At 39.0% G+C, this 22068-nt stretch overlaps 1 protein-coding gene across 2 annotated transcripts in view; it reads right to left on the bottom strand.

The window, feature by feature from the left end:
* MICU1 (mitochondrial calcium uptake 1) overlaps positions 1–22068 on the bottom strand; it is a 212693-nt gene that overhangs the window by 143534 nt on the left and 47091 nt on the right. For both annotated transcript variants that reach the window (XM_060092032.1, XM_060092026.1), the window contains exon 4: positions 18214–18376. In XM_060092032.1, the coding sequence (XP_059948015.1) occupies positions 18214–18376 (163 nt within the window). The remainder of the gene's footprint in view (positions 1–18213; positions 18377–22068) is intronic.

Here is a 22068-nt window from a genome sequence, read left to right as displayed (position 1 = left end):
TCATTCAACCCTGCCCTAGCTCTTGGTTGTCCCTCAAGCCTCTGTGATTGTCCAAGTAGCCTACTTTCTTCTTGGAGGCTCCCAGTAGTTGAGGCTCCTACTTTACTCTTAGAGGCTCCCAGTAGTGCCAAGAGCCATCAGTGTCCCAAAGGGGAGGATCTCAGTCAGCACCTAGATTCAGGCTGACTGGAAGCCAGACCCTCAGGCAGCAGTTTTTAAAGTATGCAAATAAACTTCTTTCAGGAGAAGGCTGGGAGATGAGTGTTTGTTTGATTCCTCTACACTGAGCCCTGGGGTGATAGCCAGTTAAGAACTGTTACTTTGTTTGCTACCACCTATCGAATCCATGAACACAAGCCCCACTGGTCACCAGAGCCAAGCTATCAAGGGATGTGTCCTCTGGGTGGCAGCCATAAAAGCTGGGGAGCCAGACATGTACACAAGCTCCTTTTTCATAGATACCAGCAACCTGGGTCAGGGCAGAGGGAGGGCACAAAAATGATGCTCGCTGGCCTCCCCAGTCTCTGGAGAGGATTGTAGTCAGACCACAGATATGTGTTTAATTAGAAGCCTGCCCCTCAGGCCACAGCTATAAAGATAAGTTAATAAGCCTCTTTTATAGAACAACTGGGGTATATTTCATGCTGGTTATCTGTACTGTGCCCTGGGAATGGGATAACCAGTTAAGAATTGTTTCTCCACTTGTTACAGTCCTATGGGACCTGAGAACGTAAGCCCCAGTGGCCACCAGAGCCAAGTGATCAAGGGATGTGTCCTGGGCACCAGCTGCAAAAGTCAGTATGCCAGACATGTACACAAATTCCCTTCTGGGAGATACCAGTGACCTCAAGCAAGGCAGAAAGACATGCAAAGATGGTTCCCACTGGCCTCTGCAGTCTTTGGAGAGTATTTCAGCAGGCATTCAGATGTGTTTTAAACCAGAAGCCTGCCCCTTAGGCCAAAGGCTCAAGGCAAGTAAATGGGCCTCTTTCACAGAAACACTGGAAGTGTGTTTCAGTCTGCTGTCTCTGTGCTGTGCCCTGGTGGTGGAAGCCAGTTAAGAATGGTTTCTCTGTTTGTTACAGAGCCCACCAGCCTGTCTTTGGAGAATATTTCAGTAGGCCCCTAGATATGTGTTAAATTAGATGTCTGCCCCTCAGGCCAATGCTTTAAGATAAGCAAATAGGTCTCTTTCCTAGAAAGACTGGGCACTTTTCACTCAGCTGCCTTTGCACTGGGCCCTGTGGGGCAGCCAGGCATAAGCACTCTAAGAAATGCTCCCCAGTTCACTATAGCCTTGTGGGTCTTGTAGATTCAAGCCTCTTTGGCTTTCAAACCTAGATGCTCTGGGGGCTCATCTCTCAGGTGTAGGTCTCAAAAGCTGGCATGCCAGATTGAGGTTCAAACCTCCCGCTCCTCAGGTAGAAGCTCAGGTCTGTGAGTTCCCTCCTGACCACTGGTTACTGTAACAGGGGTAGAGTTTATGGTGAAATTGTGTCTCAGTCTCTTCTATCTGTTTCGGTGTGGGTTTTTTCTCATTTGCCTGACGTGTAGGAGTTGTAGATTTGCTGTGTCTATGGGAGGAGGTGAGTTCAGGATCCTCCTACAACACCACCTTGAACCAAAACCACTGTATATAATCGAGTGTAAAATTATGTGTCTCAAACTAAAAGTGCTCTAGTAAGAGTATCACTAAGGGCATGACTCTTATCCTAGAGAGAATATGGAGTCCAGGACAAGTAAATCACAGTATGATTTGTGTTTCCCCTTTTCACATTCTTTTCGTCTTCCATGAGACAAAATCAGATCAAGATGAATAGGTCAGCCAGTGGGATATGGTGGAAAGGAAACAGAGATACTCTTTGCTCTGACAAAAGCTCAAGTATGCTTTGCTCTGACAAAAGCTTACGTTTTTCTATATAGTACTTTAAAAACTCTCCCCATGCTGCTGCTTCTCCAAGTCATTGGCTAGCTATGGAAAACTGGTTACTACAAGCAGCATGACCCAGAGCTTGAAGCAACTGCTTTATCCACTATATCCTGAGACTTTGATGATACTAAGATTGCACAGAAAGGGAGATGAGGTGTATTCCAGTCATACACTATATTTTTTTTCTTTTAATGTCCTTCTTACTTACCTATGGCTACTCTAAATTCTTTTGGTATTCAGTACAAAATTATTCTTAATCAGCTTGTTACTGAAATTCATCAGCACTCCACTCATTTAAAAACTGCTTAATTTTAGGGCTTTGTGATTATTTTTGAACTGTTCTAAAACTAAAACTTAGAAGTTTAGATCTGTTAGGTATACTGGGATACGGTATGTGTGAAAGACATGACAAAACAAAGTTGAAATATGAGCTACTGGCTAGAGTCCAGCCATCTGATGATAGAAATTCAAATTACAATTTGAATTACAGCCTCACTCTTTTCTTTATTTCAACTCACATTGGAATAATACATATTTTTACTTCTGCTACATCAACATTTGTGGAAATCTGTGTTCATGAGCAAACAAAAATGAAGCCAAATTTTCCATTAAATCTCATTTTAATATACTACAATTTTCCCTCATGATAATTATCTTAAAAGAAAAGCAATCATTCATTATTCTGGCTTTTTATGAAAACCAGAAATGTGCTTGGCATATTAGACATTTAGTAACTATTCTGTCCATGTGACAGGTCTTTCAATAATTAAAAAAACAAAATTACAAAGTTAAATGCCAAAATGTGTGTAAGCAATTAGAGTATATAATGATTTCCAAAGGGAAAAAAAAAAAAACTTCCTTAAATGACCAGATAATCTTTAGTAAACTACCTAAAGTGTTGTTTCATTTTCACTGTCACACTGGAAGTACAGTTTTATTTAAAGTTACTGTTACACATTAGATTTCATCTGGTTTTAGAAATAATTTGACAAGTACAAAATATTTTACCATCATAAAACCCAGGAATATATCTTGCAATCCTTTTTTCTGTCTTACACACAAGTATTCTTTAATCTTTCCTTCCACATGTCACAAAACAAGGTGCTAAAACTAATTCAAAAGGCTCAAAATCTAAAATTCAATGCAATTAATGGAAACTTTATATGCCTTCTTTCTGATTATAAAAGATTTTATACTCTATAAAGGAAGAAATTTTTATCTGTTTTATTCATTCCTGCATGCCCTGCACATAAAATAGTGTCTAACCCATAGCAGAGCTAATTGATCAATACTTGTTGAATGAATGCATGTGAAGTTTATTAGAAAATAAAGGAACAAGGAACATTCAAAGAAGAATAAAATAATTCCTCAAAATTTCAACATTCAGAGAGTTAACATTTTGGTATATTCTCTTTCAGCTGCTTTCTACATATTTTTTACATGGCAGAAATACAAAGTATAGAGGAACATATTAAATAGCACCATGGAGATACAATCAGTAAAATCCAAAATGTGGGAAATTCTAGAATATAAATGACTTACATTCTTTCACAAATAAATGATGTACAGTTTGAGTTTCTTAAAAAATAGAAAGCCAGTGCAGGAGGACCAGGAAAAGTGAAACAGGAAAGGAAGGAAAGCCAGTTCAAGGGTGTGTCATTGAGCTGATTACTGCTGTAGAAATCTAGGGCTCAATACCCCTTAGCCCACCCAAGAAACCATGTAGTTTGTATCCTCAGAATTGACCAACCAAGACAGTGGAGAGGAGAGTATTTATGCACCAAGTCTCAACAAAGAGTAAAAGTCCTTTATACCTCTATATGTGTGCATGTGCCAACACGGTTGAGCAGGCTCCCGAAGGGGACCCATGCTATAGCAGCAGAGATGCTCTATAGCAGAAACAAGAGATACATAGTGTAGCTGAGGGTCTTTCCTGTCAGGCTATATCTCTATCCTGATAAATGCTGCAGCAACAATCTGAGCAAAAGGTAAAAGGTGGGCTGAGAGATGTGAAACAAGGCATAAAACTGGTCTTGCTTAATGGCAAGGAAAAAATGGCAAGAAGAAAGAGAGAGAAAAACCCATAAAGACTGAAGAGATATCAAACATAGTGTGTGACCATTTTTGGAGGTTGATTTGAAGAAATCAACTGTAAACAATATATTTTAGATAGGGAAATTTGAATGATGCCTAGATATTTGCTATTAAGAAATTACTGTAATATTTTTAAATTATTGTTATTACTGGTACTACTTTTTTTTAAAGTACTTATCTTTTGGAGACACATACAGAGGTGTCTTTAAAATTGCTTTAAATTGGCTTTAAAACAATCTGCGGTGAGGGGAGGAAGTAAGAAGGTTATAGATGAAATAAGATTGGCCACGTGTTGATAGCTGTTGAATCTAAGTGACAGGTACATATGGGTTCATTATACTACTCTCTGTACTTTCTATGTTTGAAAATTTCCCTAAGAAAAAAAATTTAAATATACCGCAAATTTCCTGCACCTTTGAAGATTTCATTTTTCCAAGAGATATATAAATGTTAATAAACATGGGCAAAACATTATAAATTCCTTGGTTAGAAAACACCATAACTGTTTCTGGTTCCCCAAGCTCACATTGTTATTTTACATGTCTGTATTTCTTTTTTTTTTTTTTTTTTTTTTTTTGCGGTATGCGGGCCTCTCCCGTTGCAGAGCACAGGCTCCGGACACGCAGGCTCAGCGGCCGTGGCTCAAAGGCCCAGTCGCTCCACGGCACTTGGGATCTTCCTGGACTGGGGCACAAACCCGTGTCCCCTGCATCGGCAGGCGGACTCTCAACCACTGCGCCACCAGGGAACCCCAACATGTCTGTATTTCTGACCACACAATTTACTCACTCTGAGTGATGCCTCTGCCCGCTCATGTATACAATGATAATAATATAATATAATATCATCATATAATAATAACTATTATTATTCACTTTTCGAAACCCATCTCAAATGCCACTCCCTTTAGGATGCCTTCCTTATAACGCATAGCTTCTTTTTCATAGCCTACTACTGTAACATGTATGATTGATTCCCACTAATTGTGAGTTATGTTCTATAAAGTTGCCATGAACAAAGAATCAGTGAATACTGACCTATTACTCCTAGGGGAAATACAGGGTTAGGTTCCTATGATCCTCTGGTCACAAGTTTTTTTTTAAACCAATCAATACATAACCTTATTTTATGTGTTTTTTTTTAGAGACACATTTTTCCCTCTCCCCTCCTTCCATACATATTTCATATATCTATATATATATTTGATTCATTCTTTCTCTCTATATATCCTTGATTAATTAACAGTGAACTCACGGCCAACTCAAGCCTGAAGAAAGCTTATCTCACACACATATTTTCTCCTTAAGGCACATTACAGCCTTCTTATATTTAAGAACACTAGACAGCACGTCAATACTACATGGGGCAGGGGGAAGAGGGACAGCAATCACCAAGATAAAGCACAAAAATTCTAAAAACATGGCACTAAATAAACAAAGCAAAGGACACATATGAAAGCTGAAACAAAAAGGCAGAGCATTACTTTGTTTGACCTCAGCTGGGAACATGTACACGGGGTGACTCAAGTTTTTTGCTGCACTGCGCATAACCACAGATGACTGCAAAAGCACCATTAAGTACTGATTATGGGGTTACAAGTTTTAGTGAGCATGCAAATTTGCAAAACCAAAATTCGCAAATGAGAACTGACTATTCTTTTTTTTTTTACATTTTCTCTATTGTTTTTCTGTTTTTTATTTCAATACTTCATGCATTAATCTTTATTATTTCCTTTCCTTTTGCTTTGGGCTTCATTTCCTTTTCTTATTCTGTTTTCTTTTATTTTTTTTACATCTTTATTGGAGTATAATTGCTTAGCAATGGTGTGTTAGTTTCTGCTTTATAACAAAATTAATCAGTTATACATATACATATGTTCCCATATCCCCTCCCTCTTGCGTCTCCCTCCCACCCTCCCTATCCCACCCCTCCAGGCAGTCACAAAACACCGAGCTGATCTCCCTGTGCTATGCGGCTGCTTCCCACTAGCTATCTACCTTACGTTTGGTAGTGTATATATGTCCATGCCTCTCTTTCACTTTCTGACTATATATTCTTTATTACCTTTTTAAATTGAGGTGAAATTCAAATAACATAAAATAACCATTTTAAAGTGGCATTTAGTACACTCATAGTGTTCCATAACTATCACCTCTACCTAGTTCCAAAATATTTTCATCACTCTAAAACAAAAACAAAAACAAAAAACCCACCTTGTACCCATTAAGCAGTCAGTCCTCATTCCCCCAACCCAGCTGCTGGCAACCAACAACAGCTTTTTGTCTCTATGGATTTATCTAGATATTTCATACAAATGAAATCATATACCAATATAAAATAAAAATGAAAAATAAAAAGAAATCATATGATATGTGGCCTTTTGTGCCTGGTTCAGGGTTCATCAACATTTGAATAATATTCCACTGTATGTATGTATCACAATTTGTTTATCCATTCATCTGTTAAAGGACATTTAGGATGTTTCTACTTTTAGGGTATTGTGAATAGTGCTACTATGAACATTCATATACACGGACTTGTTTGAATACCTGTTTTCAATTCTTTTGGGTTTATACTAGTAGTGCAATTGTTGGGTCATATGGTAATTTTTTACTTACATTTCTGAGAAATTGTTTTTCATAGTGGCTGCGCCATTTTACATTCTCACCAGCAACATATGAGGGCTTCAATTTCTCCACATCTTCACCAAAACTTGTTTGCTTTTAAATTAGAGCCAACCTGTGAGATGGTATATCGTGGTTTTGATTTGGATTTCTCTCGTGACTAATGACATTAAGTATCTTTTCATCTGCTTATTGGCTATTTGTATATCTTTTTTTTTTTTTTTTATGTGGTACGTGGGCTTCTCACTGTTGTGGCCTCTCCCATTGCGGAGCACAGGCTCCGGACGTGCAGGCTCAGCGGCCATGGCTCATGGGCCCAGCCACTCCGCGGCATGTGGGATCCTCCCAGACTGGGGCACGAACCCGTGTCCCCTGCATTGGCAGGCAGACTCTCAACCACCGCGCCACCAGGGAAGCCCCTATTTGTATATCTTATTTGGAGAAATGTTTATTCAAGTTCTTTGCCCATTTGTTAATGGGGTTGTTTAATTTTTTGTTGAGTTGTTAGAGTTCTTTTTCACTTCTGGCAGTTTGTGTATTACTAGGAATTTGTTTCATCTAGGTAATCCAATCTGTTGGAATATAATTGCTCACAGTATTCTCTTATAATCCTTTTTATTTCTGTAAAGTAGGTAGTAATGTCCCCACTTTCATTTCTGACTTTAGTTATTGGCTTCTTTTCTCTGCTTTTCTTAGTCAGTCTACCTTAATGTTTCTCAATTTTGTTGATCTTTTCAGAGAACCAACTTTTTGTTTCATTGATTCTATTGTTTTCTATTCTCCATTTCATTTATCTCTGCATTAACTTTCATTATTTCCTTATTTCAGCTATCTTTGGGTTTTGTTTGCTCTTTTTTTTTTTAAGTTCCATAAGGTATAAAGTTAGGAAAGTGATTTGAGAACTTTCTTCTTTTTATTTTATTTATTTTTAAATTTATTTATTATTTTATTTATTTATTTTTGTCTGTGTTGGGTCTTCGTTGCAGTGCGTGGGCTTCTCATTGCGGTACCTTCTCTCATTATGGAGCACAGGCTCTAGGTATGTCGGCTTCAGTAGTTATGGCGCAGGGGCTCAGCAGTTGTGGCTCACGGGCTCTAGAGCACAGGCTCGGTAGTTGTGGCACACGGGCTTAGTTGCTCCGTGGCATGTGGGATCTTCCCGGACCAGGGTTCGAACCCATGTCCCCTGCATTGACAGGCGGATTCTTAACCACTGCGCCACCAGGGAAGCCCTATTCTTTTTAAATGTAGGTGTTTACAGCTATAAGTTTCCCTCTGACTACTGCTTTTGCAGCATCACATCAATTTTGTTAAGTTCTGTTTTCTTTTTCATTCATCTCAAAGTATTTTTTAATTTCTCTTGTGATTTATTCTTTGAGCTACTGGTTGTTTAAGAATGTATTGTTTAATTTTTACATATTCATAAATTTTCTATTTTTCCTTCTGTTACTGATGGATAGTTTCCTTCTGCTGTGATCAGAAAAGATATTTTGTATGATTTTAATCTTTTAAAATTTATTAAGATTTGTTTTGTAGCCTAACATATGGTCTATCTGTCTATTCCAGAAAATATTTGATGTGTGCTTGAGAAGAAATGTATTCTAATGCTCGAGTAGAGTGTTCTATGCATGTCTATTAGGTTTAGTTGGTTTACAGTGTTAAGTCTTCTATTTCTTTAAAGACCTTCTGTCTAAATGTTCTGTTCATTACTGAAAAAGGGTTATGAAGTCTGCAGCCATTATTGTAGAACTATTTCTCCCTTCAATTCTGTCAGTCTTTCACATATTTTGGGGTCTTTCATTTAGTGGGTATATATATTTAGCAGTGTTATAACTACTTAATGAACTGACCCTTTTATCAATACACAATGTCCTTCTTTGTCTCTTGCAAAGATTTCTTACTTAAAGTCTATTTTGTCTGATATAAGTATAGTCACCTCAACTCTCTTTTGGTTACTATCTGTACCCTTCGTTTCCAACCTATTTGCACTCTTTCATTTTCAACCTATTTGTACTCTTTCATTTTCAACCTATTTGTGTCTTGGATCTAAAGTGAGTTTCCTGTAGACAATATACAATTAGATCATATTTTTTTCTCCTGTCAATCTCTGTCTTTTAACTGGTGAGTATACTTTTATATTTAAAGTGATTAAGGATAAGAAAGCACTTGCTTCTTCCATCTTGTTATCTGTTTTCTATACGTCATATCTTTTTTTGTCCCTCGATTCCTCCAATCTTGCCTTCTTTTGTGTGTGACTGATTTTTTTCTAGTGTACTATTTCTATTCCCTCCTCAATTCCTTTTCTGTATATTTTTTAGTTATTTTCTTAGTGGTTAAACCGAGGAGTACAATTAACATCTTAAATTGAAAATAATCTAGTTTGAATCAACATTAACATATTTAAATTGTTGTTTTACAAATTTGTCTTTTAAACCATACAGGAAAAAAAAGGTTGTTAAAAACCAAAAATAGAGACTTCCGGGTAAGATGGCGGAAGAGTAAGACGCGGAGATCACCTTCCTCCCCACAGATACACCAGAAATACAGCTACACGTGCAACAACTCCTACAGAACAACTACTGAACGCTGGCAGAAGACCCCAGACCTCCCAAAAGGCAAGAAACTCCCCACATACCTGGGTAGGGCAAAGCAGAGAGATTCCCGCAGAGAGGAGCGGTGCCGAGCGGCACTCACCAGCCCGAGAGGCTTGTCTGCTCCCCCGCCAGGGCGGGCGGCGCTGGAGCTGAGGCTCGGGCTTCGGTCAGAGCGCAGGGAGAGGACTGGGACTGGCGGCGAGAACTCAGCCTGAAGGGGGCTAATGTGCCACAGCTAGCCGGGAGGGAGTCCGGGAAAACTCTGGAGCTGCCGAAGAGGCAGGAGACTTTTTCTTCCCTCTTGGTTTCCTGGTGCGCGAGGAGAGGGGATTAAGAGCGCCGCGTAAAGGAGCTCCAGAGACGGGCGCGAGTCGCGGCTGAAAGCGCCGAGCCCAGAGACGGGCGTGGGACGCTGGGGCTGCTGCTGCCGCCGCCAAGAAGCCTGTGTGCGAGCGCAGGACACTGTCCACACCGCCCTTCCGGGAGCCTGTGCAGCCTGCCACTGCCGGGGTCCCGGGATCCAGGGGCGGCTTCCCTGGGAGAACGCACGGCGCGCCCCGGGCTGGTGCAACATCACGCCGACCTCTGCCGCTGCAGGCACACCCCGCACTCCGTGCCCCTCCCTCCCGCCCGGCCTGAGTGAGCCAGAGTCCCCGAAGAGGCTGCTCCTTTAACCCTGTCCTGTCTGAGCGAAGAACAGACGCCCTCCGGCGACCTACACGCAGAGGCGGGGCCAAATCCAAAGCTGAGACCCAGGAGCTGTGAGAACAAAGAAGAGAAAGGGAAACCTCTCCCAGCAGCCTCAGAAGCAGCGGATTAAAGCTCCACAATCAACTTCATGTACCCTGCATCTGTGGAATACATGAATAGACAACAAATCATCCCAAATTGAGGAGCCAGGAGTCAGTGCTGTGCCTCTGAGGTGGGAGAGCGAACTTCAGGACACTGGTCCACAAGAGACCTCCCAGCTCCACATAATATCAAACGGCGAAAATCTTCCAGAGATCTCCATCTCAACACCAGCACCCAGCTTCACTCAACGACCAGCAAGCTACAGTGCTGGACACCCTATGCCAAACAACTAGCAAGACAGGAACACAACACCACCCATTAGCAGAGAGGCTGCCTCAAATCATAAAAAGTCCGCAAACACCCCAAAACACACCACCAGACGTGGACCTGCCCACCAGAAAGACAAGATCCAGCCTCATCCACCAGAACACAGGCAGTAGTCCCCTCCACCAAGAAGCCTACACAACCCACTAAACCAACCTTAGCCACTGGGGACAGACACCAAAAACAACGGGAACTACGAACCTGCAGCCTGCAAAGAGGAGACCCCAAACACAGTAACATAAGCAAAATGAGAAGACAGAAAAACACACAGCAGGAGAAGGAGCAAGATAAAAACCCACCAGACCTAACAAATGAAGAGGTAATAGGCAGTCTATCTGAAAAAGAATTCAGAATAATGATGGTAAAGATGATCCAAAATCTTGGAAATAGAATAGACAAAATGCAAGAAACAGTTAACAAGGACCTAGAAGAACTAAAGACGAATCAAGCATCGATTAAAAACACAATAAATGAAATAAAAAATACTCTAGATGGGATCAATAGCAGAATAACTGAGGCAGAAGAACGGATAAGTGAGGTGGAAGATAAAATAGTGGAAATAACTGCTGCACAGCAAAATAAAGAAAAAAGAATGAAAAGAACAGAGGACAGTCTCAGAGACCTCTGGGACAACATTAAACGCACCAACATTCGAATTATAGGGGTTCCAGAAGAAGAAGAGAAAAAGAAAGGGACTGAGAAAATATTTGAAGAGATTATAGTTGAAAACTTCCCTAATATGGGAAAGGAAATAGTTAATCAAGTCCAGGAGGCACAGAGAGTCCCATACAGAATAAATCCAAGGAGAAATACACCAAGACACATATTAATCAAACTGTCAAAAATTAAACACAAAGAAATCATATTAAAAGCAGCAAGGCAAAAACAACAAATAACACACAAGGGAATCCCCATCAGGATAACAGCTGATCTCTCAGCAGAAACTCTACAAGCCAGAAGGGAGTGGCAGGACATACTTAAAGTGATGAAGGAGAAAAACCTGCAACCAAGATTACTCTACCCAGCAAGGATCTCATTCAGATTTGATGGAGAAATTAAAATGTTTACAGACAAGCAAAAGCTGAGAGAGTTCAGCACCACCAAACCAGCTTTACAACAAATGCTAAAGGAACTTCTCTAGGCAAGAAACACAACAGAAGGAAAAGAACTACAATAACGAACCCAAAACAATTAAGAAAATGGGAATAGGAACATACATATCAATAATTACCTTAAATGTAAATGGACTAAATGCTCCCACCAAAAGACACAGACTGGCTGAATGGATACAAAAACAAGACCCATATATATGCTGTCTACAAGAGACCCACTTCAGACCTAGAGATACATACAGACTGAAAGTAAGGGGATGGAAAAAGATATTCCATGCAAATGGAAACCAAAAGAAAGCTGGAGTAGCAATTCTCATATCAGACAAAATAGACTTTAAAATAAAGACTACTAGAAGAGACAAAGAAGGACACTACATAATGATCAAGGGATCAATCCAAGAAGAAGATATAACAATTGTAAATATTTATGCACCAAACATAGGAGCACCTCAATACATAAGGGAAATATTAACAGCCATAAAAGGAGAAATCGACAGTAACACAATCATAGTAGGGGACTTTAACACCCCACTTTCACCAATGGACAGGTCATCCAAAATGAAAATAAATAAGGAAACACAAGCTTTAAATGATACATTAAACAAGATGGACTTAATTGATATTTATAGGACATTCCATCCAAAAACAACAGAATACACATTTTTCTCAAGTGCTCATGGAACATTCTCCAGGATAGATCATATCTTGGGTCACAAATCAAGCCTTGGTAAATTTAAGAAAATTGAAATTGTATCAAGTATCTTTTCCGACCACAATGCTATGAGACTAGATATCAATTACAGGAAAAAAGCTGTAAAACATACAAACACATGGAGGCTAAACAATACACTACTTAATAACGAAGTGATCACTGAAGAAATCAAAGAGGAAATTAAAAAATACCTAGAAACAAATGACAATGGAGACACGACGACCCAAAACCTATGGGATGCAGCAAAAGCAGTTCTAAGAGGGAAGTTTATGGCAATACAATCACACCTTAAGAAACAGGAAATATCTCGAATAAACAACCTAACCTTGCACCTAAAGCAATTAGAGAAAGAAGAACAAAAACATCCCAAAGTTAGCAGAAGGAAAGAAATCATAAAAATCAGATCAGAAATAAATGAAAAAGAAATGAAGGAAACGATAGCAAAGATCAATAAAACTAAAAGCTGGTTCTTTGAGAAGATAAACAAAATTGATAAACCATTAGCCAGACTCATCAAGAAAAAAAGGGAGAAGACTCAAATCAATAGAATTAGAAATGAAAAAGGAGAAGTAACAACTGACACTGCAGAAATACAAAAGATCATGAGAGATTACTATAAGCAACTCTATGCCAATAAAATGGACAACCTGGAAGAAATGGACAAATTCTTAGAAATGCACAACCTGCCAAGACTGACTCAGGAAGAAATAGAAAATATGAATAGACCAATCACAAGCACTGAAATTGAAACTGTGATTAAAAATCTTCCAACAAACAAAAGCCCAGGACCAGATGGCTTCACAGGCGAATTCTATCAAGCATTTAGAGAAGAGCTAACACCTATCCTTCTCAAACTCTTCCAAAATATAGCAGAGGGAGGAACACTCCCAAACTCATTCTACGAGGCCACCATCACCTTGATACCAAAACCAGACAAGGATGTCACAAAGAAAGAAAACTACAGGCCAATATCACTGATGAACATAGATGCAAAAATCCTCAACAAAATACTAGCAAACAGAATCCAACAGCACATTAAAAGGATCATACACCATGATCAAGTGGGGTTTATTCCAGGAATGCAAGGATTCTTCAATATACGCAAATCAATCAATGTGATACACCATATTAACAAGTTGAAGGAGAAAAACCATATGATCATCTCAATAGATGCAGAGAAAGCTTTTGACAAAATTCAACACCCATTTATGATAAAAACCCTGCACAAAGTAGGCATAGAGGGAACTTTCCTCAACATAATAAAGGCCATATATGACAAACCCACAGCCAGCATCGTCCTCAATGGTGAAAAACTGAAACCATTTCCACTAAGATCAGGAACAAGACAAGGTTGCCCACTCTCACCACTCTTATTCAACCTAGTTTTGGAAGTTTTAGCCACAGCAATCAGAGAAGAAAAGGAAATAAAAGGAATCCAAATGGGAAAAGAAGAAGTAAAGCTGTCACTGTTTGCAGATGACATGATACTATACATAGAGAATCCTAAAGATGCTACCAGAAAACTACTAGAGCTAATCAATGAATTTGGTAAAGTTGCAGGATACAAAATTAATGCACAGAAATCTCTGGCATTCCTATATACTAATGATGAAAAATCTGAAAGTGAAATCAAGGAAACACTCCCATTTACCATTGCAACAAAAAGAATAAAATATCTAGGAATAAACCTACCTAAGGAGACAAAAGACCTGTATGTAGAAAATTATAAGACACTGATGAAAGAAATTAAAGATGATACAAATAGATGGAGAGATGTACCATGTTCTTGGATTGGAAGAATCAACATTGTGAAAATGACTCTACTACCCAAAGCAATCTACAGATTCAATGCAATACCTATCAAACTACCAATGGCATTTTTCACAGAACTAGAACAAAAAATTTCACAATTTGTATGGAAACACAAAAGACCCCGAATAGCCAAAGCAATCTTGAGAACGAAAAATGGAGCTGGAGGAATCAGGCTCCCTGACTTCAGACTATACTACAAAGCTACAGTAATCAAGACAGTATGGTACTGGCACAAAAACAGAAAGATAGATCAATGGAACAGGATAGAAAGCCCAGAGATAAACCCACGGACATATGGTCACCTTATCTTTGATAAAGGAGGCAGGAATGTACAGTGGAGAAAGGACAGTCTCTTCAATAAGTGGTGCTGGGAAAACTGGACAGGGACATGTAAAAGTATGAGATTAGATCACTCCCTAACACCATACACAAAAATTAGCTCAAAATGGATTAAAGACCTAAATGTAAGGCCAGACACTATCAAACTCCTAGAGGAAAACATAGGCAGAACACTCTATGACATAAATCACAGCAAGATCCTTTTTGACCCATCTCCTAGAGAAATGGAAATAAAGACAAAAATAAACACATGGGACCTAATGAAACTTCAAAGCTTTTGCACAGCAAAGGAAACCATAAACAAGACCAAAAGACAACCCTCAGAATGGGAGAAAATATTTGCAAATGAAGCAACTGACAAAGGATTAATCTCCAAAATTTATAAGCAGCTCATGCAGCTCAATAGCAAAAAAACAAACAACCCAATCCAAAAATGGGCAGAAGACCTAAATAGACATTTCTCCACAGAAGATATACAGACTGCCAACAAACACATGAAAGGATGCTCAACATCTTTACTCATTAGAGAAATGCAAATCAAAACTACAATGAGATATCATCTCACACCAGTCAGAATGGCCATCATCAAAAAATCTAGAAACAATAAATGCTGGAGAGGGTGTGGAAAAAAGGGAACACTCTTGCACTGCTGGTGGGAATGTGAATTGGTACAGCCACTATGGAGAACAGTATGGAGGTTCCTTAAAAAACTACAAATAGAACTACCATATGACCCAGCAATCCCACTACTGGGCATATACCCTGAGAAAACCATAATTCAAAAAGAGACATGTACCAAAATGTTCATAGCAGCCCTATTTACAATAGCCCGGAGATGGAAACAACCTAAGTGTCCATCATCGGATGAATGGATAAAGAAGATGTGGCACATATATACAATGGAATATTACTCAGCCATAAAAAGAAATGAAATTGAGCTATTTGTAATGAGGTGGATGGACCTAGAGTCTGTCATACAGAGTGAAGTAAGTCAGAAAGAGAAAGACAAATACTGTATGCTGACACATATATATGGAATTTAAGAAAAAAATGTCATCAAGAACATAGGGGTAAGACAGGAATAAAGACACAGACCTACTAGAGCATGGACTTGAGGATATGGGGAGGGGGAAGGGTAAGCTGTGACAAAGTGAAAGAGCGGCATGGACATATATACACTACCAAATGTAAGGTAGAGAGCTAGTGGGAAGCAGCCGCATAGCACAGGGAGATCAGCTCGGTTCTTTGTGACCGCCTGGAGGGGTGGGATAGGGAGGGTGGGAGGGAGACGCAAAAGGGAGGGGATATGGGAACATATGTATATGTATAACTGATTAAATTTGTAAAAAAAAAAAAAAAAACCAAAAATAAAACAATACTGATACCTCCCTATGTAGTTACCTTTACTGGTCTTTATCATTTAAAATTTTTCTTTGTATGACTTTGGTTACTATCCAGTATACTTTCATTTCAGCCTAAAGGATTTCACTTAGCATTTCTTATAGGGAATGTCTACTAGCAACAAACTTCCTCCACTTCTGATTATCTAGAAATGTCTTCATTTCTCCTTCTGGGACTCCTAATATGCATGTTGGTACACTTGATATTGTCCCACAAGTACCTTAGGCTCTATTCATTTTTATTCATTCTTCCTGCTCTGCTCCTCAGACTGGACATCAATTGACCTATCTCCAAGTTTCTGCTCCTTTTATCTTTCTGCTCAAATCTGTGTTGAACTCCTTCAGTAAAGTTTTCATTTTATCTACTTTACTTTTCAGCTCAATAATTTCTACTCGATTCTTTTTGACAGTTTCTATTTCTTTATGGGTATTCTCTATTTATTAATACATAATACTCCCTATTTCCTACAGTTCTTTGTCTATGGTTTCCTTTAGCTCTATGAACATATTTAAGATAGTTGATGTAAAGTCTTTGTCTAGTGAGTGCAATGCCTGGGTTTCCTCAGGAATGGTTTCTGTCTATTTCTTTCTTTTTTTTTTTCCTATTAATGGGTCATACATTCCTGATTATTGTTGATATGCCATGCTTTTTTTTAAACTGAAAAGTAGATATTTTGAATATTGCAATGTGGTAATTCTGGAAATCATATTCTCCCTTCTTCCCAGGGTTTGACATGGTAACTTGCTGAGGACCACAGTCATCACTTTGTTTAGTGATTTTTCCAAACTATTTTTGCAAAGATTATATTCCTCATTACATGTCATCATTGAAGTTTCTGCTCTAATATCTAAGCAGCCATCAAGTGACCTCAGAGATTCCCTTAAACGTTGGAGGCAAAAAGAATGAAAAAAACAAAACAAAACAGAACCCAGCTCTCCTAGTGTTTGTAGACCGGCTCTGAGCTAGGGCCTTCTTTTGATGTTTAGCTAGATTCTCCTACAACTCCACCTTAACTTTCACCTCCTTCTTGCATGGAGCACAAGCCCACTCAAGTCTATACAAGCCCACTCAAGTCTTTTCCAAGTATGTGTCTGGCCTGAGCATCACTCTGGATTCCCCAGGCAGTAGCCCTTCAAAGCTCTTATTCCCTGAAATGTCTTTATCCTCAGCCTCCTCCTTCAGAGGCTTTTCAGTCTGTCTGCTGCTGGTCCCATCTGCCCTCTCTTGGTGGTATATGCCTTTAAATTTTTTCAGTAGATGACACCTGGAAAGGTACTTTAGCTTGAGGTGGGTGAAACAAAAGGCAAGCCTTTGTGCTGGTAGCTCAGGAAACTACCAGATGAGTCAAAATGCACAACCACTGTTTTTGGAGAAATAGTCTATGTTGGTTGCCTCCCAGCGATCTCCCCATCACTAGTAAGCCAAACTAGGAATGGTGGCTGTCATTCTCATGGCTGCTGCTAAGTTGGGAAACAGGGCATGGTACACAGGTAAGCAAAAGGCCACAACACTTTCTTTCCAAAATTTAACAGCTTCTTTCTTCATTAAGCAGTACCCTGGTTGCTATAACCTTTTTTATTAGATTCCAGTGATCCAAAAAAAGTTGATTCCATCCATTTTGGGCAGCATAATGATTGCTTCAGTGAAAGAATTGATTCTTGAAGCTCCCTACTCTGTCATTTTTTCCACCATGTCTCCCATATACATTTGTAAGTAATTACCTTTAACTTATAACTTAAGCCCTTTATTTTCTTTCCTCACAACTTGTTTGTTCAGCCATTTCCTCTAAATGAGACATCCTTTCCTCTATTCTTTGTTTGTCTAACTTTTATTCAAACTTAGATGTATTCTCTAGAACCATTCTCTAAACTTCCAGACTGAGTTAAGGTCCCTTCTTCTTTTTTTTTTTTTTTTGTGGTATGCGGGCCTCTCACTGTTGTGGCCTCCCCGGTTGCGGAGCACAGGCTCCGGACGCGCAGGCTCAGCGGCCATGGCTCACGGGCCCAGCCGCTCCGTGGCATATGGGATCCTCCCAGACCGGGGCACGAACCCGCATCCCCTGCATCGGCAGGCGGACTCTCAACCACTTGCGCCACCAGGGAGGCCCCAAGGTCCCTTCTTTATACTGCCATAGCACCTGTTCTTTAACAAATCACCACATTCCTGAAGTTACCTGTTACTGTCTCTGTCTATCCCACCGAAGAGTAACTTGACAGCAGTCACAACTGTAATCCATTGCCTTCAGGAACAATCTAATTACAAGCAATGACTCTCAGCCAGAGGTGTATAATCTCCTTAGCATTTTAGATCATAGGCTCCTCTTTTCTACTCCTAAAGCCTAGCATAATACCTAACATTCAGTAGCTACACAGTGAATATAATTATTACATGGACTTATACAGTTTAGGCAATACATAGAGAAACAAAGAAGCATATCAAGAAATAAATATCACAATCTTATTTTTCAACAGCAACTTACGTTCTGGTTGTTTTTCATTGGGTGTTATGGATCGCACAAAATCTTGTGGTGTCATAAACACTTCAGATTCACCATGCTCACTGATTACTTTCAAGGTGGCAAAATATCGGAAGATTTTGTCTGGTGTGGAATATGCGCGAATCCTATTCTCATATTCCATCACCTAAAATTGGAAATTCAGAGAGTGTTACTGTATTAAGCATTTCATTTTCATGTATATTCTCTTATTGGGGGGCAATTTTATATGATTTTTTTCTCTAACTGAATTTTTTATATTAGAAATTACTTGCGTCTCAAAAACTTGTGATATACGATTCATACTCCAGTTGAGGCAATGCTTGTATAAGTCTTCTTCAGAATTTTTATTATTTCCTAATTTCTTAAATCATTGAAAGCTAGCAAAATTGAAAAATGTCATAAAAGAATTCAAAAGGTCTCAGTAAAAGAGTATAATACCATATATATGGGAGCCTATCATTTTTTAAATACCTACCAAGTTTTTAAAAAGGGACTGATTTTACAGTTTTTACTTCCATGCAATTTCTTGAATTCAAAAACAAAACAGATGTGGGGCTTCACAGGTCTGAATAGCTAACAGTCCTTCAAACAGAAAGTACATTACACAATAGCACAAAAAAATAAAATTACATATCATGGAAACTCAACTATTAACAGGTCTGAAGCAATAAGACTTTTACTTTTGATTAAAAAATTAGACTTCCAGGGACTTCCCTGGTGGCGCAGTGAATAAGACTGTGATCCCAATGCAGGGGGCGCAGGTTTGATCCCTGGTCAGGGAACTAGATCCCACATGCATGCCGCAACTAAGAGTTCGCATGCCACAACTAAGGAGCGGGCAAGCTGCAACTAAGGAGCCCACCTGCCGCAACTAAGGAGCCCACCTGCTGCAACTAGGGAGCCAGTGAGCTGCAACTAAGGAGGCTGCCTGCTGCAACTAAGACGTAGTGCGACCAAATTAATTAATTAATTACTTAATTAATTAATTTTAAAATGTAGACTTCCAGAGAACATTTAAATATAGCACATTTAGAAAAGAGTAGACTTGGGAAGAACACAAGCAAATATTTAAATAGGAACAAAATTATATATGGCATACATTTAATTAAAAGATTATAATGTTAATATAAAAGCCTGTTTCCTTATCCACACCCAAGCCCCCATTCTGTACACGAAACATACAAAATACTATATCTTCTGCATAATATTCTTCTACAGCCTACACAGTACTTTGGTGAAAAGATGTCTCTCATACCTGAATTTTATATGTTGAGTTAACCAACATTAAATAGTATCTTATAAATAACTGGTTAGAAAATGTGTCAAGGCAATACGATCTAAAAATCCAGTGAATTCAATGTCTATAAAGCAATTCACTATATTTAAAAAAACATTATTAATGTTTTAATTTACCTTATTAACACAGCTATTAGTGTAACTGTCATTTCTGGCTAGATGGTCACTTTGAGGTCATTGATGGCAGCTGCTTAAAAATGGTCTCAATTCCACTACAAGATGTGCTTTCAACCACTAAGAAAGGAATATAATTTGTAACTATACAGGACAGGAACCTTTCTAATGCTAATTTGCATTAAAGTCTGAATACTGATTTCAGAAAAATTTTCAATAGATTTGGCATGTGGCAAACACACTAAGCAGTCCCTTGGCACAGCAGTCCCCAACCTTTTTGGCACCAGGGACCACTTTTGTGGAAGACACAAAAAGCTTGGAGGGGTGGGATGGTTCAGGCAGTAATGAGAGCAATGGTGGGGGATGGTTCAGGCGGTAATGCAAACGACAAGGAGTGGCAGATGAAGCTTTGCTCACTCGTCTGCTGCTCACCTCCTGCTGTGAGGCCCAATTCCTAACAGGCCAGGGACTAGTACCAGTCCATGGCCCGTGGGTTGGGGATCCCTCGCTTAGCAGCCTTTCAACCCCTTAGCAGCCTTAAGACTTAGCTACGAGTCTTAAATCAAAGGCATTTTATATTTAACTACAACTATCTGCTGGCTCATACCAGCTATAGAACAAAAAATAATCACTTTACAGTATTTAGGGTATGGGCTACAGCTACTGCCAAAGATGGCTTTGTAAACTAAAAAGTCAATCATATATAAGATAAAGGTAGAAAAATAACAACTTAAAAGTCAATGATTTACAGACTGAAAATCAGATCCTTGATTGTTACCAAAAAAATATGCTGCTGAATATCATTAATTAGTTTTAGTTTGAAATAATAGGTCGAGGAGATAGACCTTCTCCATTCCTACACTGGTAGAGTTTAGTATAGACATACTGTATAGTATATTTTTGCTTTTTTTCACTTAGCAATGTATCTTAAAGACCATATCACAAAATTTGATATGGAACTGCCTCCTTTTAAGTAGTCATGTTAAAGGAACACTAACAACTATTATATAAAGGGTTTAAAATACAGCATCCAAGATAACAAAGGCTTGGAAGCTAAGATATATAGAAAACGGTTGAAGAATTTTGGAACGTTTAGCCTGGTGAAAAGATTTACTCAGGAAATTATAATAGTTATATTCAATCATCTACTTAAAACATTCTTGAGTTTCATGATGTTAAGACAGCTGTCTTCACTAAAACAGCCAGACTTACTTGTATCAAAATTCAGCATTATATTTCCTATACGAAATGCACAAGAGTAGCCAAATAGTAGCTGCAAACAACTACTCTGAGAAATGGCAGGGCGGATAGGCTGGGTGGATAGGCCAGGTGGCTGGCACTTCCCAGATCCATGCCTTCAGCCAGCCAGCCAAAACTCCCTCCCCACACCCCCACCCTGTGCCTAGTGACCCTACCCTAATGCCGCGCAACCCAGCTGGGCTCACACTATCTGCCCTGGGCGTTTTACTGCATCCAAGACCCTTGTTCCTACCCACAGCTGTAGCTCCAGAGACAAGGGTCCTGATCTACCCCCACTCTGAGTCTGCTTGGATGGAGCCTCTCTCAACCCCCATTTTTCACCAGTTTCCCCTGATGGCTAAGGGGGCTCATGTGAAGGGAAGTCAGCACTGAGATGCAGACTCTGTTAGGGGGCAGAAAACTTATTCAATGAAATAATGATGAAGACGTCCCTGATCTGGGGAAAGAAAGAGACATCCAGATCCAGGAAGCCTATAGAGTTCTAAAGAAGATGAATCCAAAAAAACACACACTGTCAAAGTTAAAGGCAAGGAGAGAATCATAAAAGCAAGAGAAAAGCAACTTGTTGTATTCAAAGGAACCTCCCATTATACTATCAGCAAATTTTTTCAGCAGAAACTTTGCAGCCAGAAGGTAAGGGGATGACATATTCAAAGTGCTAAAAGAAGAAATCTGAAAACCATGAAAACTCTACCTGGCAAAGTTATGATTCGGCATTGAAAAAGAAATAAAGACTTTTCCAGATAAGCAAAAGCTGAGGGAGCTGCATCAGCACTAGACCAATCTTACAAGAAATGTTAAAGAGCTAATTAATTCCTCAAACAGAAACAAAAATGTAATAATTATTAAGAGGAAAACATATCAAGATATAAAACCCACTGGTAAAGGTAAATATATTCAGAATGCTCTAATTTTTAATAGTAGTGGGTAAATCACTTCTAACTCTAATATGAAAGGTAAAAGGAAAAGGTATTAAAATAATTACAATAATTTAAAAATGGACATACAATATAAAAAATATAAATTGTGATATGAAAAACATAAAATATGGAGGAGGAGTATATAAATAGAGTTTCTGTATACGTTGGAAGTTATCAGCTTCAAATACACTGTTATAAATATAAGGTGGTTTATGTAAACCCCATGGTACACACAAAGCAAAAGCCT

Source organism: Mesoplodon densirostris, chromosome 1 (genome assembly GCF_025265405.1).
Source record: "Mesoplodon densirostris isolate mMesDen1 chromosome 1, mMesDen1 primary haplotype, whole genome shotgun sequence".
NCBI classification, from domain to species: domain Eukaryota; kingdom Metazoa; phylum Chordata; class Mammalia; order Artiodactyla; family Ziphiidae; genus Mesoplodon; species Mesoplodon densirostris.
This window is presented reverse-complemented; position numbering and strand designations above follow the sequence as displayed.